Source organism: Gymnodraco acuticeps, unplaced genomic scaffold, assembly GCF_902827175.1.
Source record: "Gymnodraco acuticeps unplaced genomic scaffold, fGymAcu1.1, whole genome shotgun sequence".
NCBI classification, from domain to species: domain Eukaryota; kingdom Metazoa; phylum Chordata; class Actinopteri; order Perciformes; family Bathydraconidae; genus Gymnodraco; species Gymnodraco acuticeps.
This window is the reverse complement of record NW_022990990.1, coordinates 1,259,988-1,287,667: the sequence shown is the minus strand read 5'-3', so window position 1 is coordinate 1,287,667 and position 27,680 is coordinate 1,259,988. Positions and strand designations below refer to the sequence as shown.

The following is a 27,680-nucleotide window of genomic DNA, read 5'->3' as shown; positions in this document are numbered from 1 at the left end:
TTCTGTCATTTCTGATTTGTTTTGCCTCAATTCTCAGCCTCAGCCGTATAAATCTTTTCACGAGTTTTTGTTGTACTCCACAGCATGACGGAAGCCTGCTGGAGAGGGCCTGAGCTTCTTTCTCCAAGACACCCACTGCGTTGGGGAGCTGCATGAGGGAGGAACCAGTCTTGGTCCTAAATAGTTCCTCAATTTGGTGAATGAAGTCAAAGGCTTCTTGGGAGGGACGACAAAGAGCACCTGCCTTGAAGTCTTTCAAGTCCACTAACAAGCTGTTGTCACCAGAAGGACTCTCATCATGGTGCTCTGTTGCAATTTTGCATTTTTCACAGATGCTGGCAAACTTGATGATTTTGTGGACGATGTAGCCTGCAAGATGGAAGAGAATACATTTCTCAGTTTTTGTGAGGTCAGGTGCTGCTGCTCTGTTCACCGCCATCAGCTGTTCCACTCTGACTGATGGAGTGATTTTTGGCTCCCCTGTGTCCAGGAAGTCTGCCAAAAAGCTACTGTGGTCTTCCTGGTAGCTCCCAGAGCTGATGGTGGTGAGGAACTGCCCCACAGATATGATTCTCAGTGCATGATGGAATTCCACTGGAGTTGGGGCAGGATTTTTAGACCTCACACAGCTGAATGTATTTTCAAGGCAGTCTTGTGTGAACCTTGACGTTAACACAAACCTGTGTCCTTGTGTAAGCATCTCCTCTTGTATGGCCAAAATTGATGTTGTTGCCATTATCACCCCTGTTTGAACAGGCTTCCAACCTCCCTTTTGACCTATCTTTATCCCACGAAACAGATGGACGATGTTCTGGAGGAAGGTGATGGCCTTTTGGTACTCCTCCATCTTGAGCCTGCTCAGGGCTGTAATTGGATGGCGAGATGACATCAGATCAAACCAACGATCAACCTGCTCCAGGAACCACGCTGTCGTCAGGTATGACAGAGGGCGGTTTTCTTGCTGCACCATGTATTTCAGCCCAGCACTTGTAGCCTTACTGAACACATGTGAGCAAGACCAACCTTCATCTTATCAAAGTGACTTGGCTCGATGGCTGCAGCTGAAAGATGGGGAGCTATTTTTAAGGCCATCCCTTCCTGAAAGGTCAATAAGTCCTTAATGGGGACCACAGAAACCTCGTTAGAGGGGAGGTTCTCTCTGTTAACAACATCCTCAGGAATTATGAAGACCTGCCCACGGACAAGGGCACTTTTTAAATGTTTTACCAGATGTGGGACATCGGGCATGAAATAGAGCTGCCTGTCTGGTTTTGCTGGATGTGGCACCGATGTTTTATTTTGGTCCACCCCAAAGGATTTCCACATGGCTCGGTTAGGGCTACCCATGTCGGTGGTGACATCAAGCACATGTAGCCCTATGGATGCTGCCCTCTGTATTATCTCAATAATGATTGGCCTGTACTCTGCTCCATTGGTAGAATTGCCAGTGTAATGATATGCCACTACTTGCTTCCACTGTGTTGTGTTTCCAGCCAACATAAACACACAAGCATGTGTTGCCACCCCTGTGTGACCTGGTAAAGTCACATCACCGTACAGTTTGCCTGTAATCATGTCTAACTCCACACTTGGTGTGATTGCCATTTCATCCAAGGTCAACACACACTCCCTTTCAAGGTCTGTCAATTTATCTGCCTTCAATTTTAGGAAATCAAAGACCTCTGTCAACACACCAGGCTCAAACTTAACACATTGCATCCTTCTTTGCAGTGTCCTTATTCCTGGAAGGGGAATCTTCAATTCCTGCAGAGTTTTGTAACCCGTTGGTCCGCTCGCAAAGCAAATTTTTAAAGCCTTCTTAATTGTCTCATTGCTCCATTTCATCCCCTTTGTGGTGAGTCTGCCTAATGCCTTCAGTTGGTCTTTTGAAAACGTTTTCTTATATTTCTTGTCCCTAATTTTCATTGTTTTCTTGAGAGCTGCATTTTCCTTCCTGATTTTTCTTAGTGCAGCCTTTGCTTTTTTGGTGATTCCTTCTTGGCTCTTTAATTTTCTCTTTAATTGTTGTAATAGATCTGTTTGAATGGCTGCTGGTTCCCTCGTATGCTGAATGGCTGCTGGTTCCCTCGTATGCTGACTGGCTGCTGGTTCCCTCGTATGCTGACTGGCTGCTGGTTCCCTCGTATGCTGACTGAGTGGGTGGTGTCCGCCCTCCCTGTCTCTCCTCACTAGCCATGTCCTCTCTTTCTTCACCCTCACTTTCCTTTCTCTCAGTCTCCTCATCCCTTCTTCCCTCAATCTTTGAGACTAATGTAAGTAGAAGACATGGCACTGTAAATGTTCGAACATTTAAAATATTATACCTCTTAAAAATAAGAAATATTACTTTTGTTACTAAGAGTTCATACTTATTATACCTGTGTCACCTTTCACACTATCGCTGTGATCATGAGCTATGGGCTTTGTAGATACAGGTCCCGGGGTGAATCGTGGTGCAGGGGCCCTTCTCTTTTTGACCACAGGGCGATGCACGAAGATGGTGGGTATAGCCTCTGCTCTCAGCCTAGTCTTGCCCTTTTTTGTCTTGACAAACTGGTCTGCATCAAAATGTGCCTGCGGAGTGACTTGAGGTTACTTCACACACAGAACAACTGTGTCTGAATCTTGTCTGCCCACATACATATTCCATAGTGGTTGAATACACAGTATTAGGAAACACTTTATACTTACTGGACATGTTATACTCATTACATACTGTATATAAAATATGACCAAGAATGTGAGACAACTTTATAGAAATTCATATCACATCTGTTACTGATGCCATTTGTCATACTTTATTAAATTCACAAATAATAAAGTTCCATAACTTCAGTTGGGAACAAAGACCACACCTTATCTCCCCAAGGCAATTTCCCATCCAATAGGTGTGCTATATAGGTGTGCTATATAGGTGTGTATAACCCTTTCTCCTGTCTGTTTATCCCTCTTTCAGCACAAGAACCAGAGGGGGATTCAATGGAGCCTGAATACCTGCACTGAGACCCTCACCCTGCACCCTGAGTCTCAACTCTGTGTTTTTCAAGCCTTTCCCTGTTTTTTTGTATTAAACAAAACATTAAGCTTTCCCAATGGTGTGGTTTTCGTTTTGTGAAAAAGTGCAAATGCAGTGTTTGTATATAATTACCTCACATATTTTTTTGCTGTTGGTCGTGAAATTGCTCCTGCTGACTTGAGCCAGCCATTTTTTCCTCCGCTCTGTGTCAGTGGGGAAGCCGTACATTCGTACTCCTTTCTCGGAGCGATTTGAGCATCCCCAGGCAGCACAGCAAACCATGGTGGCGACTGGGAGGCAGCACAGCAAACCAGGACAACACGGAGGAAAAGGCAGACAAACTGCATGATTCAATGTTTATTGAATTCCATGTATTTGCAATGGATGTTCCTAAAACAACACATTTAACATCATCATCATCATGCTGCTGCTGCTAGTCCTTTGATAGTCACCCGTCGGTCTCCTGTCCTTTCTGAAAGCCATAAAGATGACATTAGTCATTTAGATAACTTGTGTCCTCAATTACCATGGGATTACTGAAACTACCATGAATTTAAGAAAATGGTAGACATTAATCTAATCTGAATTTTAAAGCATTACTTTAGATCCCCTCCCTCTAAATATATCAATAAACATTAGAAAGTGATGCTCCTGACTACCATACAAGTTTAAGAAGATAATATTGGTTTTAAATAATTCAAAGCTATAAATAAACAGCAACAGGCTCTTTAACCAAGGCACTGTTACGGGCCGGCCACACTACAAGCGTAAAATTCGCTTCCAACGCCCCAAGATTTACGCTTGGGGCGTTTCTTCGAGCCCCGCGACCAACAACCAATCAGAATCTCCATGTGAATCTCCCGCCCCGGACATACAAAGTGAAAAACCCCGGTTCTTCTCCACTATTGCTAAAATGGATGCCGTCTACAAAGGGGGGAATACCACCTTCTCGTCCAGGAGCTCCGTCTCGATGACCGCCTTTTTCAGAGGTACTTCAGGATGAGCAAGGAGGTGTTCGACGAGTTGCTCGGAAAGGTGGGCCCACTGATTACAAAGGTGGACACCCATCTGCGTATGTCAATCGGCCCCGCCGAGCGACTCGCCATCTGCCTACGGTACGTTTTGTGTATTTCTACTTCTTTAATCTGACTCTGTATAGAAGGAGAGAGAATGCACGAATGATGACTGAAGTCTGTGATTTAGTTCAGATGGGTAACATTAATTAAGATATCTAGGTAAACACAGTATTGCTCCCCTGTGTACATGGCGTCTGTGTCTGTGTCTGTGATCAATGTGTGTGTGGGGATCTGTGTGTCTGTCTGTGTTCAATGTGTGTGTCTGTGTTCAATGTGTGTGTCTGTGTTCAATGTGTGTGTCTGTGTTCAATGTGTGTGTCTGTTCAATGTGTGTCTGTGTTCAATGTGTGTGTGTCTGTTCAATGTGTGTGTCTGTGTTCAATGTGTGTGTCTGTGTTCAATGTGTGGAGGGGGGGATCTGTGGTCTGTGTGTGTGTGGGGTCTGAATAAATATATTTTGTAATCATGTATATATCTTTTTTTCTCAGGTACCTGGCAACTGGTGACTCGTACGCGACGATAGCCTTCAGCTATCGGGTCGGGCGTTCTACAGTGGCAGTCATTGTCAAGGAGGTTGCGGGGGCCATCTGGACCGCCCTGGTCGAGGAGTGCATGCCGGTACCACAGGTGGAGGATTGGAGAGCCATCGCTGCTGGGTTCCAGGAGCGCTGGGAGTTTCCCAACTGTGTTGGTGCCATAGATGGGAAGCACGTCGTTATCCAGGCTCCAGCAAATGCAGGTTCCCTCTACTTTAATTATAAGTCCACCCACTCCTTGGTACTGCTGGCTGTGGTGGATGCTGAGTACCTGTTCAGGGTAGTGGATGTTGGAGGCTTTGGGAGGAGCAGCGACAGTGGGAGCCTGCGGAATTCTGCATTTGGAGAGAGCCTCCGAGACGGCAGTCTGCAGCTACCACCTGACACCGTCATCGCAGGATCAGAGCGGCGGGGCCCTCTCCCCCATGTCTTCGTTGGAGATGAGGCATTTCCGCTGCTGGACAACCTTCTGCGTCCATTCCCTGGACGTCACCTCACCCGTGAAAGGAGGTTATTTAACTACCGCCTCAGCCGTGCCAGGTTGGTGGTTGAATGTGCGTTTGGCATCCTCTCAACCCAGTGGAGAATGCTCAGGCGTGTCATCACCACCAGCCCCGAGGTGACGGAGTTGTGTGTGAAGGCTGCCTGTGTGTTGCATAACTTCCTCCGCAGGAAGACCATTGATATGCCATCACGCACACCTATCGCAAAGTCCACGGATGAAGTTACTCCAACCCTGTGTGATGCACCGAGGATGGGCTCCAACAATGCCACACGGCAATCCATCCAACAGCGGGAGACCTTCTGCTCCTACTTCAACGAGGAGGGGGCAGTGCGATGGCAGGCAAATGTGGTGTAGGCCCATATTTGTCTCCAAACCAAAAAGCTCTTTTAAGAGCTACCCATTTTCTTTAAAAAGCAAATATTCCAAATGAGCCATTTTAAAATCAACCATTCCTAATAAACATGTTTCTTGAATTGATATCATGATATAACTAACAACCTTTTTCCTTCAGCCCTGTTTTTAGTGATAAACCACTCATAATTTTCATCAGGGTTTCACCTGAATAATTACAGAAGACAGCACATTATATATCGACATACAAGAAGCTCCTGGTATGTTGTAACTGACAAACCACATGAACAAGTCAAGACACAGTATAGCCATAACATACTTTTAAATAACTGTTATTTATGTGATGTTGTGTGTGATGAGTGATGAGTGTAAAAAGATGTAATGTGGATCAGTATCAGTATCTAATTAATTAATTATTAATGTCCATTTCTGTGGCCTCCAGGACCGCCTCTTGTAGCTTCATTTTCAGTCTCATGCTGCTCGTCCTGCTCAGCTTTTGCATTGCAGGCCAGAGACTCCTTAAAAAAAGGAGGTCCTCGTCTTCCACCTCCACCACTGGTGGTGGTGGTGGTGGCATGGCCAGCATCGGGCCTACGGCCGACAGCAGGTTCTCCTCAAAAGGGGACATCTCCCTTCCCCTGCTCTTCTTCCCCCGGAATGCTGGCACACTGGCCGGCACACTGGCCGGCTGACTGGCCGGCTGACTGCTACCTGGCTCTGGCTGGCTTTCCAGACTGTCATCCAGGCTGTCACCCATAGAGTCTTCCTCTTCTTCTGCTCCGGTGGGTGGAGGCAGGGGTTGCCGGGGGAAATTGCTGGACGTCTCACGGTCCAGCATGAAGGGCTTTAAAAAGCTCATTACTGCCGCGAGACGCCAGGGCTTAGATCCCCCGGAAGCCCCTGCCCCGCTACTTTTCCCTTCCTTCTCCAGGATCCTCTCCCTGCGGTATCGGTCCCTGAGGGACTTCCAACGCTTTTTGCACACTTCGTCTAATAAAATGAAAATGAAAGAATACAGTTAATTTCTTGAATTTCAGAAAATGATTGCTCCATTAATGAAAACCAAATCCCTTTCAATTGCATACAAGGTTTTACATGTCACACTTTATCAGAATCAAAAACAGGTTTATTGCCAGGTAGCTTTGCACATACTAGGAATTTGACTTGATGTCATGGTGCATATATACAAAACAAGAAATCTAATATAAAACACAACATGTATTGTACAGTTAAATTGCAAAAAGATAAAAATTAAATAAAGCAGTAATTTACATGGAAATAGAATGCTAGGAATGAATTTTTGCATATATATATATATAACTAAGAAATGTGAAAGGAGTATGACTGTGTGCATTAATGTAATGCAATATAGTCTATGATGTGGCAGCGGATGATTAACATGTATGTGATTAATGTCTATGGCGCTATTTTATGCTAAATATACCGGCTATGTTTCATTAGCTATGTTAACATGAAGTAAACTGGATATAAAATCCCCAAACAGGCGAAAACCTACCAGTTTCCCCCACTGTCTCTGCCACCTCCTTCCATGCCTGGTTCCTCTGGTTTCTATCCCGGTAGGTGAACAGGGTCACATCAAATAATACAGGGTGATTCGCTACCGCTACGATTATAACCTCGTCCATTTTATTTCAAATATAGACATGAACGGCGGGATATCTCAGGATATCTCTCCCAGCGTATGCGCGGTTTTTGATTGGCTACGGCTTGAGCTGTCAGATTTTCTGAAACGGGATTTGATTGGCTTACGCTCACTTGTCAGGAACGGAGAGAGCGTTTCGTGCGTAAAAAGTTCAACATTGTTCAACTTTTTACGCGCGAGACGCTCTCAAAGTTACGCTTGCCTTCCCGTGATGCAGTTCGGCGAAAACGTGAGCGGACGTGACGTCACCCCATTCAAAGTGAATGGGCAGACGCGCTAGAGGCGTAATTTTACGCCTGAAACGCTTGTAGTGTGGAGGGCCCGTTAGCCTACCATGTAAACTAGTTGTTCACACTAATCCTAATATTATCACTTAATATTAGCAAATTCTATTTTATTTTTTAAAACATATTGATGTAAATACATATACATATCGATTTGTTGTATAAATATTGCAAATCAAAACCTTTATTCACTAATAATTACCAAAAATCGTAGTTCTATCTCCTGTTATCAGTGCATTTACATTGCCCGCCATGAACTTCCGGGGAACGATCCTCGTCTACATGACGATAACCGTTTTTGGACTTCCGTTGTCGTAACTCTTCTATTATACGGCTCTGGGATTACCTAATTAAAATAGCGTCCCCCCAGTAAAAAAATCCCCACTACACCACTGGGCAAGAGGGAGCTGGCCAAGAAAATCTCCGGTTCCGGCAGCTGCCGCTCAGGCGCAGCCGACCCAGGTGTTCAGCCACCAGGCGAGGAAGAAGAAGCGGGCGGCCTGACAGCCTCCTCTCCTCTCCTCGATGAAGGAAGTTCCCTGTTCCCCAGCTCCAGAGCACGTTCCAGTGTTGGATGCTCATGTGTTTTCGGGGTGCCACCATGTCCCCATCTTCCCGCCGCCTCGAGTGATGCCAGAACGTCATCCTCAAGTTCGCGCCATCAGGGAAATGGACTTAACATCGAAGACAGCAAGTTCCGCTGCCTGTTTAAGTCACACAAACACATGTCATCATTGTTGTTTCAAAATAAATCATTTTCCACTGTCATTTCCAGGCTTGAAGCCAAGGGTGCAGTCAATACAAATGAAAAGAAAAACAATAAACAGTCTGTCGTCTGCCCCCCTTTTGAGAGCAGCTACGGCCTCTCTCAAAAGGCGGACAATAGACGGGATTGTGAAGGCACCACCGCCACGCGCATGCGCAGTGTCGACCGGGGTTGTCAACCTGGGGTACCACCGTGTTCAGACACTAGAGGGCCCCATAACACAACAAATAGAGACACTGAGGGCAGACGACAGAGCTGTGACATCTCCGCTCGCTTTGAGAAGCGAAAAGTGGAGGATGCTCACAGATTCTGCTTGGGTTTTCAAGACAGTAACACGGGGCTACAGGCTCCAATTTGCTGTCACCCCCCCTCACTTCTCGGGCATTCTGTATTCACAGGCCCGGGGAGAGTTGGCCCATATTCTAGAGCAAGAGATTTTCTCGCTACTAGAAAAGAAGGCTTTATCGATAATACCCGCCGAACAGAGTCAGAGCGGCTTTTATTCCAAGTATTCCGGAATTCGGCCTATACTAGATTTGAGAGCTCTGAACAAATATCTCAAAAGATACAAATTCAGAATGCTCACTCACACATCTCTGTTGCGTCTCGTGAGCCAAAACGACTGGTTCACATCAGTCGACCTGAAAGACGCGTATTTCCACATCCCAGTATATTACCCACACAGGAAATATCTGAGGTTCGCCTTTCAGGGTGTCTGTTACGAGTACAGAGTACTTCCCTTTGGTCTGTCTCTCAGCCCGCGAGTGTTTGTACGATGTACGGAAGCCGCGATAGCCCCGTTAAGACAACAGGGTATTCGCCTGGCAACTTATCTGGACGATTGGCTCCTTCTCGCACAGTCGGAGCAAGAGGCTATTACGCAGACGAATGTCCTCGTAAAACACCTGCTCGACCTGGGTTTCGTAATAAACACAGAAAAGAGCATGTTGTCTCCAGCCCAGACTGTACTCGTCCTGGGCCTACGCCTGAATTCGGTGCCCTGCCTTCAGGGCTTGCCTCGCTCATTTCAAGCCACGCAAATATGTTCTCTTCAGGTCATGTCTGCGGTTGCTGGGGCTCATGGCGTCAGCCATTCTGGTGGTACGACTGGGACGCTTACACATGAGGGAGTTTCAGCGCTGGGTAGCTGCCCTCAGATTGGACGCCGCGCGTCATGGCGCGCGGAAAGTGATGGTCACTATGAAATGCGTAATGGCACTGCGCCACTGGCTACACCCGACTTTTCTAGTACGGGGCGTGCCTATGGGTGCTGTCCTATCGCGGAAGGTGGTCACCACAGACGCATGTCTGACGGGCTGGGTATATACGAAGGTTGACCTGTGAGGGGTCTCTGGAGCAGAGACCTCCAACGGTCACACATAAATTATCTGGAGCTTTTAGCGGTATTCCTCTCCCTGAAACGCTTTCTGCCTTTTCTCAGAGGACATCATGTCCTCGTGAGGACAGACAACACGACCACAATATCGTATATAAACCGCCAAGGGGGTTTGCGTTCTCTCCAGTTACACATGCTGGCACGCAAACTGATCTTATGGAGCTGCGGACGTCTCCTCTCTCTGAGAGCGACGCACGTACCAGGAGTGATGAACCTCGGGGCGGATCTGCTGTCCAGAGGTGCACCGCTATATGCAGACTGGACTCTACATCCAAGGATTGTGAGTCAGCTGTGGGTGCGTTACGGCCGACTCGCGCTAGATCTGTTCGCATCAAAAGAAAATGCTCAATGTCAGCTGTTCTTTTCAATGCGCGATTTAAACGCACAGTTAGGCGTGGACGCGCTCGCGCACGTTTGGCCTCCGGTCCTTCTGTACGCGTTCCCACCCCTGGCTCTGATACCCCCAACTCTGGCCAGAGTGAGAGAACAACGCCACACACTTATCCTGATAGCTCCGCACTGGCCTGCAATGTACTGGCTGGCGGAGATATATCAGCTGCTGTGCGGGCAGCCGTGGCAGCTCCCACTACGCAAGGACATACTGTCTCAGGCGGGGGGGACGATCTTTCACCCACACCCAGAGCGCTTGGCACTATGGGCCTGGCCCGTGAGTGGTACAATCTGAATACGTGGGGCTCCCTCAGAAGGTGATAAACACTATTCAGAGTGCAAGAGCTTCCTCCACCAGGTCCCTCTATGACTGTAAGTGGAGGGTGTTTGAGGAGTGGTGACTTCAAAAAGGACACATCTCTTTTCAATGTCCTGTCGGGGTGATTCTATCATTTCTACAGGACCTGATTGATAAACACAGAGCTTTCTCTACGATCAAAGTGTACCTGGCTGCTATTGCTGCATGCCATGTGGGCTTTGAGCGAAAGACGGCTAGCCAACATCCTTTGGTCTGCCGTTTATGAAAGGGGCTCGCAGGCTCCTCCCTATTTCCATGTCACTGGTGCCCTTATGGGACTTGGCAGTGGTTTTAGATGGGCTCACTCGACCTCCATTTGAACCCTTGAAAGAAGCTGACATGAAACACCTGTCACTGAAGACAGTGCTGTTACTGGCTCTGGCATCTGCCAAGCGAGTCAGTGACATTCATGCGCTCTCTGTACATCCTTCATGCACTCAGTTTGCCCCGGGGCAAACGAGGGTGTTGCTGAAGCCCAACCCTGCCTAAGGCAGTGGCGTTTTCTCCCGGAGGCCAAGGGAAGCCAGGCTTCCCCTGTTTTTTCGGATTGTAGTTATAATTTAATTAAATAAATAAAAACACTTTGTTTTGTTTCGATAATTCTCCTTTGCTGTGTGTTGCTGCCGGCCCGTCTCGCCCGTTCTTATTATACATCCATGGTCTCTCCCCCATTCTCATTGAATATTTTACAAAGAGTGAAACAAACAGCGCCCCTCTAGATGTTATGGTGAAACAGTAGATTGCACTCACTGTTGCGAGAGGAGGCCAGCCGAATCTGGCTTCCCTTGGTGAAAAAGAATTGAGGGATTGACCAATCAGATGAGGCTCACGTGATGCCCCTGCCAACCTGTGATTGGTCAGGGCCATGCCAAGGGAAGCCAGAGGCGGCTGGCTTCCCTTGCCTCACAATCCAATCAAATCGCATAGTGTTGCAGTGACGCATCCTAAAATCCGGAAGTAAGGTGCGCTCGGTTTCCCTCGACAAAAAAGCAATGAGATTTCTCCATAGGATTTAGGAAAATAGCTCGAAATAAGGTCAGTGGAAAACAAACCTGTTTGATAAATGCATGTTTTGTTCAGCCGGATAATATCCACATGTCTACCCTACTTTTATAATTTCCGAATCATAAATCTAATCGATAGAAGATAGATAGCGTCACTGCACCACTCTCACCGCCGTTAGAAAGTAGCAAGCAACTGAAGCAAGTGCAATTATGGAGGGTGGAGATTTGGAGTATTTCCTCAAAAATAATTGTACTAAACTTCCGCTACAGCAGCAGCAACAACAAATACAATCTGATGACAGGCCGATGCCCAAACTGGAGCTGTGTACAGCGAGGAAAAAAGGAGCGAATCGGACGTAAAACGTTAAAGGTCTCCTGATTTAGTTTGTGAATGAATGCTTATTAGAGTTTCGGCTGGAGAGTGTGTGCGGACCTGTCGGTTAGATAACAGGCGTGTGTAAGTCCTGCATCTGATACAAATGTGTGTAAAATGATACCGGGTGCTGTAATCACTCATCTGGTTACGTTATCACATTGACCACCACACCCCCGACCCAAAAGAAAGGACGTATTATTGGCTTCCCCTATTTTTTTCCCCACGCCACGCTACTGACCTAAGGTGGTTGGCTCATGTACCCCCATTGAAATTGTGGCATTTCCTCCGCCGCTGTGTTCCTCTGAGGAACAGCGGCCGAATTTGCTGTGTCTAGTTCGTGCTTTACGCATCTATATGGACAGGTCAAAAGAGTTTTGTTGTAATGACCAACTCTTTATATCCTGGGCTAACCCTCAGAAGGGCAAGCCCGTTACCAGGCAACGGCTCTCCCACTGGATTGTGGATGTGATTGCTCTGGCTTATACGAGTCAGGGTTTGCAGGCACCAACGGGCCTGCGTGCTCATTCTACTCGTGGACTGGCTACATCCTGGGCTTTGTTCAAGGGTGTTTCCATCCAAGACATTTGTGCAGCAGCGAGCTGGTCCTCGCCGCTCACTTTTGTCCGCTTTTACAGGCTAGATGTCTCTGCTCCAAGTGTGGCCCGCGCAGTGCTGGGTCCCGTGTTGAGACAGAGTTCTACCTGTTAAGTTCTGGTTGTTTTGGGGATTTTCGAGATAAGCATGTCTAGCAATACGGGAGTTTCAATATCCCATAGTGAGACATCGAACGGAGTGTTATGAATGAGAACTATAGGTTACTTACGTAACCCCAGTTCTCAGAGTAACATGAAGTGAGATGTCTCTCCAGACGGCCCTTCTTGCTAAGGCGAAGCGAGAAGAGGTGCTTATTTTGAATGACGCTGCGTCGTAGCGCAAGCTACTTAAAGGGTGGGTGGATTCCCTGACGTAGACGTCAAGATCACCAGCCAATCAGGATTGGCGTAATGAGATTGATGCTTCTGTTTGCATACGCGTTGAGGCGCATCCCATAGTGAGACATCTCACTTCATGTTACTCTGAGAACTGGGGTTACGTAAGTAACCTATAGTTCCCATTATGTAGGTAATGATGTGGATTTTACTCATGGAAAGTGTGCCTGTGTCACATCTGAGGGTGAGCATTATCCTCCCTCTGAGGCCACGATGGTGTGATGATTACTGCATTGTGAATGTGATGAGCAGTCCCCTAGGTCAGGGGTTCCCAAAGTGGGGGTTGCGAGGTGATTAAATATGACTATTATTATTTGTATTATTATTAATAATAATAACGTGTGCATATACATTTTTCAGGGGCGGACTGGCCATCTGGAGAATTTCCCCCTGTTGACAATTCACCTGGTGGGGGTTCGCCAGTCTCTGGCACTGTTATTTTGGGGGGTGCGGGCTGAAAGGTTTGGGAACCCCTGCCCTAGGTAACAGTGTGAGTGCTGGTTCACCACCATTTCCCAGCATGCATACCAAATTAAAGAAAGGTATGGCCTCTGCTCTGAGTGAAGTTTTTTATAAAGACTAATAACAATTAACCTGGGGAAGGTTTTGTGTATGTTCAATAAAATCTGAATTTGAAATGAAAATAACCTTTACTTCTTTATATAATCAATTATCATTTAAATTATGTTTGTGTGTTAGATAGTAGCATTTACAAGGTCAAAATCTCTATCGAATGATTGACACCAGCCTTGATTGCCGGCTGTAAATTATTCAATGAAGCTTCCACTCTCATTGTAGCTTCATGCAAGCTGCTCCTGGCCATACCTTGAAAACCATTCTCCACCAGATAATAAGATATTCTATTTTATCTTCTGACAGCTAAACTGCAAATCAAAAGAGTGACAGATGAGTTGAAAAATATCATTGTGTAAATGTTGGCCAGGCCAGAAGTTCATGCGTCCAGTTTCCTCTCGCCTCCGTCTGCACCTCGTAGCTTTGACAGCAGCCTGCAATCTTCCATTTTCATCTCTCAAGACTAAGAGAGCAGTCGCCGTGGTAACGCCACTTAAACCCTGCTGTTTCCACCTGGATTCAGCCCACTGTGGAGTGGAGAGGAGTCACAGTCCACTTACATGACAGAAAAACGACCGGCATGGGAGGGAGAGCAACCAGGATTTGTTCTGTCTCAGAAACAGAGGCAGGGTTAGGTTTCAAAACATGTTTTGTAATTTTGTTCAATCTAAGTTCAAGCATTAGGTAACCTGTTATGTCTGCCCACATGGCCAGCGTCAGAGACTGTTGAAACATATTTTCCAAATAATTAGAGGATGGCAAATCCTAAAATCGTACTTTGAACCAGAAAATAAAATGGAAAACGAGGGTGCATCATCAATTTGGGACAAGTAACATAAAATCCGTGGCAATGTAAGATAAGAAAAGTTTTCTCACAGGGAATACTAACTCCTGAAAACACAAGAAGAACATGAAACTTCAGTATTGAGATGGTATTTGCAGTAAACATGCCACCTTTCCCTCATTGTGTGTCTATTCCTTACTGTTACTGTGTTACTCTCACTCCCTACCGGTCATTCACTTGCCCAAACTTGCACAGAGGGAAGCATGAACATACACACACTGAGCAGTGAAACAATTAAGCTTTGAGGTCTTTCACAGATTTAGATTGTTTTCTAGTTCAAACAGGATATCCTTTTTTGATCTTGCTGAGTCAGACAATGACGCAAGAGGCCATTTTAGCGTTTCTATGGTGACCCCCACCTTGGGGCAATGTTCCGTAATTTAAAAAGTGATATAACAGCCTCAATTGTTCAATTGCTTAAACTTGTTGATCCAACTTGGCATTTGGCAGCTGTTCATTGACAAATGAATGACATTTATTTCCTGGAACCATGGGCAAAGGGCCGGAAGCTTTACCGACAGATACTGGGCTCAATAATAATAATAATAATAATACATTTATTTTGGGGGGCGCCTTTCATAACACCCAAGGACACCTTACAGGGTTACAGATTTACAATTTACATTTACAATTTTTACCTTATAAATTAAAACAGTGGATTTAGTGAAGTATCAGCCGGGGTAAGACAAGACAAACAACAGTGGATGGTTACACCCCAAACATGTATCTATTATTATCATAACTAGCAAAATAATAAGGGAACATTTATTCATCACTGATCGTGCAACCCTATACCACCGCCTAAGTCATAAAATTACAAAATATATTTATTTTATGTGCAGGGTAATAACCTTTGTGGTACACTGCTAATGGTGATAGTATTTACTGTCCACAAAATGTCTTATAAAATAAAAAATACTAACCTCGGGTCTTCTAAAAACAACCTTGTCTCTGTCAGTGGACTCATGCCGAGTCAGTAACTCCACATGCCTCACACCTTGTTGTCATAGTAACACTGCTCTTCCAAGGTCAAAGCAATGACCTTTGAGATGCTTCAGTGGAGCATGCTGCAGAGGTGCAAATGGACCTCAGGACCCTGCTGGTGTGAGGGTGTTCGTACCACGGGAGAGAGAGGGGGAAGGGGGGGGGGGAGGACTAGAGGAAGTGAGAAGGAGATCAGGAAGCAGGCAGGGACTTATACTGAAGTCAGAGGGATATAGGATGGAGATAATGAGTGAGGAGGCAGGGGGAAAGGCAGTGAGTGACAAACAAAATGAGGCCAAGAAGGGGGCTGGAAATAAAACTGTTGGAAATAAAACCGCATCCAATTTGAGTGGGGGTGAGCCGGAGCCACTGAACAGATTAATGGATAGAATAGTATACAAACATGAATATCAAATGTGTAGAAATACAAAAATCAGGCTGGAGGAAAAATGGGTGCAGCAAGACAGAGAAGGGAGATGGGGGAAGGAGTTTAAAACAGAGGGAAGGTGGGGGGGAAGCAAACCAAATCCTGAGGATTAGTTCCACACATTCTCGGCATCTCGTGGAACCCGAGGGTGGTGCGGGGTTTGGCATTTGCATTCACTGATTAGGTCTGACTCCTCCCGTCGGGTTTCAGAACTTCTTGGCTCCGTTTTGTTTCATGCAGGCCCTCCTCGCCTCGTCTCATTCCCTAAAGGCAGGGGGGATTATCCCACAAAGGCCTGCGAGACTGCGCTCTCATGACAGGATAATTTTCACAAGTCAAACCCCAGATGGAAGTAAGTTACTTGACACAAAAGTTCACTTACGGATCAACATCAGTAGGCGTTTACATATCTAGGTATTTACCGTATATATACACTATATATATCGATAGTAGCTCCTGCATCACAGAAACATTGTGCTAAACTGCTTGTAAATCATGATTCCAAAACACTTTTAGTAACCTTTTGCAAAAAGTAAACGCGTCCTTGGACATTTTTACATATGCATGAGTGTTTTAAGTCTTGAAAAAGCAAACCAAATGTAGTAAATATGCCAAGAAAATCATAGGAGCATCATCTCTCAAGGTCATTTTTTTAATTTACTTTTAAATGTGAGCTTTTATAATTTCTGATGTAAATATTCAAGATTGCAAAGTTGAAGGTGACACAAAAGAGTGTTGATACCAGTTAGTATCTGTGTTCCGTAGAGAATCTGGTCTGGTATGTGTTAGATTTCCATAGGTCCTAGTGCTTAGAAATGTGTCTACTTTATTAAATACATAGGGGAAATGTGGACATGGGAAGGAATTATGGGAAGAGCATAAATACTCAAAATGCTCTGCTCTGCAAGTTACTCCTGTGCTCTGCATCCTCCTCCTGCGTGCTGTAAAATATATCATCAGCTGGGTGCAGGATTCTTAAAATCTAGTCCAAGGTTTCATGTGCTTATCACAAGTTTGAACCTGTAATCCCCTTCAGCTACATCTCTCTGGTAAAAACAACCCAAAGCATCTGCACTGTGCTAAGTCTGAGGCCCGGTGGAGAACACCAGCAGCAGATTGTGTTTGGTTTGCTGAACAATAGGCCACACGGACCAACTATTTATTTCTCATCGTATCTTCAAGGCAGCAGACACAATGTAAGCAGTGTGGGGAGTCAAAATATGGTTGACACTTGTTATTGAGTTACAGGAATTAATTTTGGAAAAGCACACTAAGGTCATGGCTTCCTTATCTGTAGTGTGAATCACAACACAACTGCATGGCATGTAAGAAAGTCACACCTAAAACCTAACCCTTATGTCTATTTGGGTAACAAAATACTGGTTAAACAAGTAGAGATATTAGTGCGAGATAGAGTCATTTTATGAGTTTGAGAATTTTCAAGGAGTTGCCTCTCTCTTGTCTCTTTCTACCATTACTGTAGATCAGGGGTCTCAAACTCAAGGCCCGGGGGACAAATCCGGCCCGCGACTTCATTTTATGTGGCCCCGCAAGAGCTTGCAAGGAATATAATATGTTTATTATACGGTTACATGCCGATTTACAGAAGCAGGTTGCCCATAAACTACATGTCCCACAATGCATCTCGTTTTGTGACATGCGCACTGAAGAGACATACAATTATTTGCCCTGGACTTCTGCTTTCAGACGTAGTTAATTACTAAGTTCCTATCCGATAATAATCCAATTCAGAGGCAATAATGTATTTTAATACATTATTTTATATATTATATATTTATATAGTTACAACCGGCCCGTTGAGTGCAACCTTTATGCGAATGTGGCCCACGATGAAATTGAGTTTGACACCCCTGCTGTAGATGCTCATCTTTGTGGATATGTCTAGTTCCTCTGCTTCTTCAAAATGCCATTATGATTTCTGTTTGTTGAATATACTTAATGCACTTTAATGCCTTCTTAAAATACAGGATAAGTTTTGATTTTGGAAAGCCAGTCCATTCTGTATCTGCTGGTTTTTGGAGGGTTTCTTTTTGCATAGAAACAGAATCACTTCAATACTTACATTTAGTAAAGTTGCTCAAAGAAAAATCCCAGCCACAGCACATTAACAAATCCTGAGTGAGACATGAAAACACAACAGCAGCGGGGGTCCAGTGAAGCCATTATCCTGTCGGGCAGAGTCATGTGGCTGCAAACTGGGGCGGGTCAATGCCTCTCAAAGGTGGTGGCCCAGCACAGATTACCATGATAACCGTCTGACATAATGGGTTTGATCGGCTGGTTTGTAACCAGTGAGGGCTTTAACAATGTTGTCAAAAATGGGGCGTCGTACTGTTTTTACTGTGGAAGTGTTCACACGAGGAGGCGTGCATTTAACTCTTCTGCTTTTCCTCTTTTCCTGCGGTAAACTACCTTTAATCCAAATGTCTTTAATCAGATCTGTAAGAAAATAATCCACGCACAATAAGGGGCACACTCTGGACTTAATTATCTCAAAGGGTCTGAATATCTCTAAGGTTGTGGTGACTGATGTTGCACTCTCTGACCATTCCTGTGTTTTCTTTGAGAGCTCTATTTCTGTTCACAAAAATGTTCAAAAAGAGGTAACCACAAAGTGATATTTAACTGAAAATACTAGGGAAATGTTTACTCAGAATGTTTCTTCCACACTTGCCCCTGCTAACATCTCAGTAAATGAGCTAGTAGATCATTTTAATTCAAAAATTAAAAATGTTAGAGATGCCATTGCTCCAACTAAGGTAAAGGAAGTGACTGGGAAGAAAATATCTCCATGGAGAAAGGCCATGAGCGTGAAAACAGAAAAAAGAGAATGTCGAAAAGCTGAACGCAGGTGGCGAAAAACAAATCTCCAGGTTCACTTTGAAATCTATAAAGAGAGACTTGGCCTTTATAATTTGGAATTGAAAAACGCACGACAATCGTTCTTCTCTGACATCATTACCAAAAACAAAAACACCGCACGTGCCTTGTTTGTTACCATCGACAGACTAACTAACCCCCCAGTGTCAGTAGCCTCTGAATTTCTATCCACCGCCCTGGTGCAATGATTTTGCCTCCTTTTTCACTGACAAAATTCAGAAAATCAGACAAGCAGTCAGTGCCTCTGCATCAGGAACAGCAAATGTGTTGTCTCTGTGTCCACTTAAAATCAATTCAAACACCATGACACAATTCCATCTGATTAATGATAAAAACCTAGAGGACATTATTCAACTTCTGAAATCCTCCTCCTGCTGCCTTGATATTATTCCAACAGGATTTTTCAAAGATGTTTTGCCTTGCATGGCCTCAGATCTACTTCATATAGTAAACAAATCTCTTCACTCAGGTGTTTTTCCACAGGCCCTGAAAACTGCAGTCATTAAACCGCTCTTAAAAAAGAATAATCTAGATGCTTCAGTAATGAACAATTACAAGCCCATATCAAACCTCCCATTTCTAGGTAAAATCATTGAAAAAGTTGTTTTTCAACAGTTGAGTAATTTCTTGCATTTAAATAACTGTTTGGATGTGTTCCAGTCAGGCTTTCGTCCAAACCACAGCACTGAGACTGCTCTTGTAAAGGTCTTTAATGACATCCACTTAAACACAGACAGTGGCAGAACTTCAGTGTTAGTATTATTAGATCTCAGTGCTGCGTTTGACACTGTTGACCACAGCATATTACTCGACCGACTGGAAAACTGGGTGGAACTTTCGGAAACAGTTCTAAATTGGTTTGAATCCTACTTAAAGGACAGAAACAACTTTGTTTCTATAGGTAAATACACATCTGAGTTGACAAATATGACATGTGGGGTTCCTCAAGGCTCGATCTTGGGACCTCTTCTCTTTAACATCTACATGCTACCACTGGCTCAGATAATGAAGAACAACAAAATAAGTTACCATAGCTCTGCGGATGACACACAAATTTACGTAACAATTTCACCAGGAGACTATGCTCCAATTTAAACACTGAGTAAGTGAATTGAACAAATCAATGACTGGATGTGTCAGAACTTTCTCCAATTAAACAAAGATACAACTAAGGTAATGGTTTTTGGAGCCAAGGCAGAACGTATAAAAGTTAAACAGATAAAGCCAGAAATCTAGGTGTAGTCATGGACTCTGACCTGAGTTTCAACAGTCACATTAAAACAGTTACTAAATCAGCCTACTATCACCTAAAGAATATATCTAGGATTAAAAGACTAATGTCACAGCAGGATTTTGAAAAACTTGTCCATGCTTTTATCTTCAGTAGACTCGACTACTGCAATGGTGTCTTCACAGGTCTCACTAAAAAATCCATTAGAAAGCTGCAGCTGATTCAGAACGCCGCTGCTCGAGTCCTCACTAACACTAAGAAAGTGGATTACATCACTCCTGTTCTGAAGTCTTTACACTGGCTTCCTGTGTGTCAAAGAATATATTTCAAAATACTGCTGCTGGTTTATAAAGCACTGAATGGTTTAGGCCCAAAATACATTTCTGACCTCCTGCTAAATTATGAACCATCCAGATCTCTCAGGTCTTCAGGGACTGGTCAGCTTTCTGTCCCCAGAGTCAGAACTAAACATGGTAAAGCAGCGTTCAGTTATTATGCTCCAAATATCTGGAACAAACTCCCAGAAAACTGCAGGTCCGCTGCAACTCTTACTACTTTTAAGTTCAGGCTGAAGACTTTTCTTTTTGTCGCTGCTTTTAATTGAACTATTCATATCTTAGACTGCACTGTAACTTTTTTTTTTTTAAAAACAACTTTATTTTTCAGTTTATCACAAATACAGTATGTCCAACATTTATGACAACAAGTTGCAAACGGCCCAGATCCCATCCCTCTCCCCCTCCAGGTGGTATTCCCCAGTGAATAGATAAACGAAAAGAAAAAAAAACGAATGGTCATAGAAATAAAATATAAAAAATATATAAATACAAGTAAAATAAATGAAAAAATAAGGAATAGACCAAATTAAACACATACAACAAAAATGACGATAATAGACAGTATACGAGTAGATAATCCGATATAATAAAACATCACACACATAACCCAAAAAAGCATTTCAGTTTATGCTATTCTTATTGCCAGCCTTCCAAACCCTTAGTCTGACAAGGTACGTAACAACTTCAAGCCCAAAGTTAGTGACCCCAGAGTGCCCAGGTCAATAGTCAAAGACAGATGCAAAGTGAATCAGGTGAGGGATAGGCCTCTAACATGGGTAATAAATAGCGACCAAGTTTTGTCGTATTTGTTGACTAAACCGCGCACTGCATATCTCAATTTTTCCAAGTCTAGCCCAAGCATCACTTCCCTGATCCAGTGAATATAGGAAGGGGGACTGCACTGTAACTTTTATCCATGTATTTTTCTTTTAATGTTTATTTTATTAGCTTTTCTTTTTAATGACTGATTTTAAATGCCATTTTCTTAATGTCTTTCATTTTTTGTAAAGCACTTTGAATTGCCTTGTGTTGAAAAGTGCTCTATAAATAAACTTGCCTTGCCTTACTCTAGTGCATGAGACATTCTCATTTCTCAAAATAAGAGCACTTTAAATAAAGCCTTTTCTTTATGCTGAGTGTATAGAACTCGGTGTGTTTAAATATTAAAAGAGGTGTCTCCACGCATTACACAGTCGGTGTATATGTGTTTTATGTTTTATGAAACTAGCAGCGAGCCATCATGGTGCAGTTACTCGTACATGTACATGTTTAAGATGTGGGTAAACATGTGTGTCATCCCAGCTGACTATAATTTATATAAAAAGCACCTGAGGTCTGCAGTTCTCTTCTTGATGTGTCTGACATTTGCATGTTTTTTATCCAATTTTTAATATAACATCAGTCTTTGTGTCAGTTCTCCAGTTTTATAGCCTCTTTCTGGGCATGGAAATGTGTTTATGCAACACTTTTTCCTCATCACAACATTTCCACGCTCCCCCAGTATGAAATATTTACTGACAGGATCCAAGAGAGATATGAATACTCCTGCAATGATGGACAGGGGAATGTGTTTTGACACAAAGTTGGACTGAAAGCCACAGGCTGCTGTGGGGATGTTATCAGATTGGCTACCTGAGAGCAGGCGTGTTGTGAAGACATCTAATCACTCAGTATGTTCTCATGAAAGCTTTGGCTGGGGATATGATCTGCTTTTATCCAAGTAAAAAGCATGTGCATGTGTCTTTATGTGTCTCCGTGCGTGGGTTCTTAGTTATGAGTTTCCGTAAACAGTCCTCCCCCCTTTTACGCACCAAAGACGCCAGAATCTTTTTCTTCGATTCCAGATGTCATGGCAACAGGATGACAGTAGCCTCAAGCCCACGCAGCAATCGTCACTGATGAGTTTGATTTGCTTTACTGCGCTGAGAGATGTCAACACACATCACACTGTCTTCTACAAACAACATAATTCTTCGGGTATAGAGACATGCATTTGCTTTGAAGAAGTCCGATTTAGAGTTGAACAAAACTCAAAAGATGTCTCATCCACATCTTGAAGAAGCTACCATCGCAAAGGTCAAACATTTCAAAATAAAATGTCACATGCAAATAAAATAAAAAATCATGCCTGCAATCCAGTTCAAAAACTGTTTGAATAAGCGCACACACAGACACACAGAGACACACAGAGACACACACACACACACACACACACACACACACACACACACACACACACACACACACACACACACACACACACATACCATGTATACATCACTTCAGGGGACATTACATTGACTTACATGCATTTCCTGGAGACTTATCCTAACCTTAACCATAACCAACACATGCTTAACCCTTACCCTTAACCTTACCCTAGTCCTAAACCTAACCAAGTCTTCACCCTAAAATTAATGATAAGGGAGGCGAGTCCCCACACGTGACTGTGTAAACAGATTTAGGTCCCCACAAGTATAGTAATGCTAGGCCACACACACACACACACACGCACGCACACACACACACACACACACACACACACACACACACACACACACACACACACACACACACACACACACACACACACACACACACACAGACAGCTGGTAGTAAACGGTGCCTGTGGAACATGGTAACCTACTGCAGGCTGGTTGTGTAATGTGTGGCTGGGCACAGACAGCGATTTTTGCCTGTGGGTTTATGCATATGTGTGTCAGATAATCATCATGTGGTCAATTGAGAAATGTCATTATTTAATAAACCATTATATTGACATAGAACTGATTTAAATCCATATTTTTTTTCACACACAATGAAAAGATGCTGTTTTGCCACAATACAGAGAACTGAAAAAAATATTTCAGTTCCAAAATGTGAAAAAGAATACCAAGTAAACAACTCAGAATTGGTAAAACCACACTTTACGTGGATACTACATTCTCAAATCTAATTTCACTTGCCAAATAGTGATTTTTCTTCAGGACAGTTGTATTAGTGCTTTTGTTGTTGCACCCCGCTCAATATATTTTGGGAACACATTTATTTGCTTTTTAGGAAGCAACTAAGCGCATTTAATGTAATGCAGGCCTCTAGCTCTATCAATAATCATCTGTGTGGGAAGGAGGCAGCGATGTCCGAGATTGAACGTGGTTATGAAATGGTGGCTGAGTGGGTTATGCAAATAGAAAACACACACACACGCATGTTTTGGAGTGTATGGAGAGCTTGATGCACGTCTGTGTCACGCTCAAGGATTTTAAATAAAAATGATACAACATCTATTATGTGACTGTCTTTGTCATCCTTTTGCAAATCCATGTGTCTGGTTTTCTAACTATGTTTGAGAATTGTTTCTTGATTTGAGAAAAGCAAATATCATGTTGTACCATACAAACAATAAATACCCCAAGAGTGTCCAATAACAAGTGACCCTCACATATCTGATTAATATATTTTCACAATGGGACAATATGCTAAAAGAACATTCATATCTATGCTCGAATAGTAATGCTGGATCAGAGGTACCTGAAGGCAGCATTATTCCCCAGGTCAGCACATTCTGTGTCATCCACAGAATATGAAAGACAGTGAAGAATAAAAAGCTAGCAGGGAAGGATGGGCTCATGAGCTATGATACCTACCATCACTCACTCACACACAAACTTAAAAGGCAGGCTAGCTAGTGTTGTTGTTGTTCTGCATCAGTGTAGTTTGAGTTACTTTATGCAGAGTAAAAGTTTCCACACATGTAGGAAAAGTCCCATGACCTGGTGAAATGTAACCATTTGATAAATAACTCTTTGAACTAAAGGTTCGCTGTTCCAAGGTTGTCTCTGGTAGGACAAACTGATCCATGTGTGATTAGAGTTGCCCTTTATTAAAGGAAGCCACAGCTCCATACGTATCATCTATTATGGAGCGGTTACATATGCTGTTTATACAGCAGGAGAACACTAATCTTCCAGCGTTTAGTCGCTGAGGCCAGCCAGTGCTCATCTATCAGTTCAGCTCTTTGTTTGCCGTTCATCACAATTTACGTGATCGCACTGACGTTAGCAGAGACACACACAGGCCGTTTCTCAATCTCGAGGATACTGGCTTCCAAGCCAATATTTCAAGGATGCTACGTCATTGAGTGCCGCCGAAGCCTACTGTTCCAATCTCCAGCATACTTGGAATTCCACCGAGGCCGCGTCCTTGGTCTGGGGGAAATTTCGAGGCTGCACATGGGTAGTAGAGATGGGCGAGTCATGATTCATCCGGATCATTAACCCGGATCCTAGTAATGAGCCGGTCGTGACGAGTCTCCCTCTCGATTAACCCGAGTCCTTTGAGTCCTACACCTGATGTGACGTAACAATTCAAACTATAAATTGCGTCACTCTTTACTCTCTTTATAACGTGTACAATCACATTACAACGTTGTTGTATCCAGAGATCCAGCAGACTCGTCGCCATGCACGAATCAACAGCAAATTCAGCCCCTCCTCCGGCTCCCGCGAGAGTCCCGTGAGCCGTGAGTGAGCCGTGAGTCGTTGGACTCGCGGGAGCCGTGAGTGAGCCGTGAGCCGTGAGTGAGCCGTGAGCCGTGAGTGAGCCGTGAGTCCGCAAATCTCTGAGTCTGCTGCGACTCGTCGAGGGAGCCGTGGGACTCGCGGGAGCCGTGGGACTCGCGGGAGCCGTGCGAGCCGGAGGAGGGGCTGAGTCTGCTGTAGATTCGTGCATGGGGACGAGTCTGCTGGATCTCTGGATCTGCTGCCTGCTATATGTTACGGCTCTGAGTCCTCGTAGGCTACTGGTCTCTCTCGATCATTGACCTGGATTCACGGATCCCGCGATTTTTCCGGCTCTAAATTAAGTTTCAGTGTAGACTTCTAACAAAATGGTCATGTTGTGCAACAGTCTCCTGTAATAATATCTGCATTTCCAATAAGGATCTTACTTGGAAACTCGTTTATTTTGAACATGGCACACAAAAAGAAACAAATGATAGAAAATTGCAAAACAGTTAGAATATATAAAATGTAATTATACAATTATTATTATTATTATTAAATGAAAACACAATTGTGCAAAATTAGCTTAAGTACAGGAACATATTAAAATAACTATATACATATAATGCAAAACACTTATTTTTTAAAATGCACACACACACACATGTTTTATTAAAGCAAAAGACACTGTGTAGCGGAGGTTAATGTAACGTTAGTTTAATATGCTGGTTAAATGCAACAACTTTTCGGTTTCACCGGTAGGATTTCTACGGTCTTGGTCGTGCTGACTCATATGACTCAAATGACTCAAATGACTCGTATGATCCGGATCTCTTCAATGATTGACTCAGAAGACTCCGAGTCCATAAAATGATCCGGATTTGCCATCTCTAATGGGTAGACTTCGCGTCCTTAAAATCCCCACAATGCTTTGCGCACGGACCAATTTCAAAAACCCAAAAGTAACATATTTACCAACACATGTTCTACGCCACTACATACTTACATGTAAATGTGTGCTGCGTCGGTTCAGCAATTCTCCGCAAGGGTTTTTGAAATTGGTCCGTGCGCAAAGCATTGTGGGGATTTTAAGGACGCGAAGTCTACCCATGTGCAGCCTCGACATTTCCCCCAAACCAAGAACGCGGCCTCGGTGGAATTCCAAGTATGCTGGAGATTGGAACAGTCCTTCGGCGGGCACTCGATGACGTAGCATCCTTGAAATATTGGCTTGGAAGCCAGAATCCTCGAGATTGAGAAACGGCCACAGACACACACTCAGGATCCTGACATGAGGACAGGATGTGCTGGCTCTGCCTTCAATTAATGAATGTCTTAATGTAGTGTTTCTAAGGACGCACGTACTCAGATACAACCAGAGAGAAGAAACTCGTTTTTCTTTTAGGTTTCTTGCTTTTTTTGGAGCTAGTTAAAGTGTGCATCTGTACTGCGTCAGGCCGTTGTGTCCTTGGGCAAGACACTTCACCCGAATTTGCTCTTGTGGGTATTGTCCACAGTAGATGACCATTACATGTATGATCTGTATGTGTAATGTGTATTTGTAAAGCGCTTTGAGTCTTTGATAAAGCGCTATAATAAATATAAGGATTATTATTATTATTATTAAATAGAGATGATTGAGGCGTATAGCCGTATAATCTGCAGTGGACTGAAATGTTTAAGGGATTCAATGAGACACAACTCCAGCCATACTTTTGTAGTTGTATATTTGATTGTAAACCATTTGCCTCTACAAAAAAAGATCACTCATTTAGGGGATTTTCTCGTCAGCATATTGTTTTTCAATATGTGTGAGGGAGAAATGAAAGTCCTCATTTAGATTGCAAAATCCTTTAACTGTTTCCTGCAGTTGTGTGGAAAACGCCTCAGTGTGAAATCTATGAGAGGCCGTCTAGCTCACAACTCATACTTCGTCTTACAAACAATATCAGAATATCACATGTACACCACCAGGCTCTTTCACACACATCATCATACCATCTTTAACGTACTGTCATTCTTTCCTTCATTTACTATCATACTATCATACATAAATAACTATTCTCTCTCACACACAAAAACAAAATCTCTTAAACGCACCATCATACTCTCGTACACACACCACTATAGTCTTTCACAAACAACTATAATCTAATAGAACATTATAATAGTGTATGTGAAAGAGGATAGTAGTATGTGTGTAATCGGTAAACAATGTAGGTAAGACAGAATAATAACCTTTGCAAGAGGGAATAGTATTTCATGTTAATAACAATAGTCATATATGTAAAACAGAATAGCAGTGAATGAAAGGCCGAATAATAGCTTATATAAGAGGTAATAATAGTTCATGTGAATGACTATAGGTATGTGTATAAAACAGAATGATAGGGTGTGTGCATAAGAATAGTTATGTGTGTGAGAGAGTTTGATTGAAAAGGAAGTTGGTCTAAATTCTCAGTTCCTGATTGGCTCTACGTTTTTTGTTTGACGGACACCGCCCACAGTGACAGTAGACTACTACTAATTTTCCCTATGTAACCTGAAGAGTAAAAGGGTCAAGTCCGTCAGAAAGTAATGACTGTAAGTGTAAGTGTAAGCCTAACACTTACACTGACTGTAAGGATTAGTAACATGTATTGTGTTTATGTGATGACATTTGGAGATGTTTAAACTGCGTTTAAATCATAGGTTTAAGTCTATGGTTTAAATGCGTTAGCATTCGCGCTAGCATACACGCTAGCGTTAGCCATACTAGCCTGTATACATGCTTATTGCACAGCTAGCATTAGCTATATTTACCTTGTTTACACTTAGCGGTCCTAAGTGTTAATCTGTGTATGTTACACTTGCATGTATGAGATCATTAAGTGCCTTGTAACTTCTTTTTGTATAGTTTCACTCCGTTTGAATGTCAGTAGACTGCAAATAAGTCAATAAAGGAGCATGGCTGCTCATTCCCTGGCTCTCAAAAGAGTTTGGCTGGCTGTAATCTATGTTCACACTGAGACAGTACAACACATAGAGAGAACAGTACACCTATAGTGTAAGTACATACAAGCAGGTCACACAGTATGATCACAAATAGATATTTTTTGGATTAAATATGATCTATTCTTAATGTAACAAGACATGAAACTATTAAGTGTTAATTAAGTCTAAATAACTCA

At 43.4% G+C, this 27,680-nt stretch overlaps 2 protein-coding genes across 2 annotated transcripts; one reads left to right on the top strand and one right to left on the bottom strand.

Moving 5' to 3' along the window:
* Positions 1 to 3,783: 3,783 nt before the first annotated feature.
* Positions 3,784 to 6,506, top strand: LOC117559138 (protein ANTAGONIST OF LIKE HETEROCHROMATIN PROTEIN 1-like). Its single transcript, XM_034235809.1, has 2 exons — positions 3,784 to 4,131; positions 4,581 to 6,506. Exons 1-2 carry the CDS (start codon positions 4,016 to 4,018, stop codon positions 5,485 to 5,487), a joined length of 1,023 nt encoding a protein of 340 aa, XP_034091700.1. The 5' UTR covers positions 3,784 to 4,015; the 3' UTR covers positions 5,488 to 6,506.
* On the bottom strand, positions 5,860 to 7,457 carry LOC117559139 (transcription factor Adf-1-like). The gene is made up of 2 exons (XM_034235810.1): positions 7,001 to 7,457; positions 5,860 to 6,474 (listed from the first exon to the last, which is right to left on the bottom strand). Exons 1-2 carry the CDS (start codon positions 7,128 to 7,130, stop codon positions 5,894 to 5,896), a joined length of 711 nt encoding a protein of 236 aa, XP_034091701.1. The 5' UTR covers positions 7,131 to 7,457; the 3' UTR covers positions 5,860 to 5,893.
* Positions 7,458 to 27,680: the final 20,223 nt, after the last annotated feature.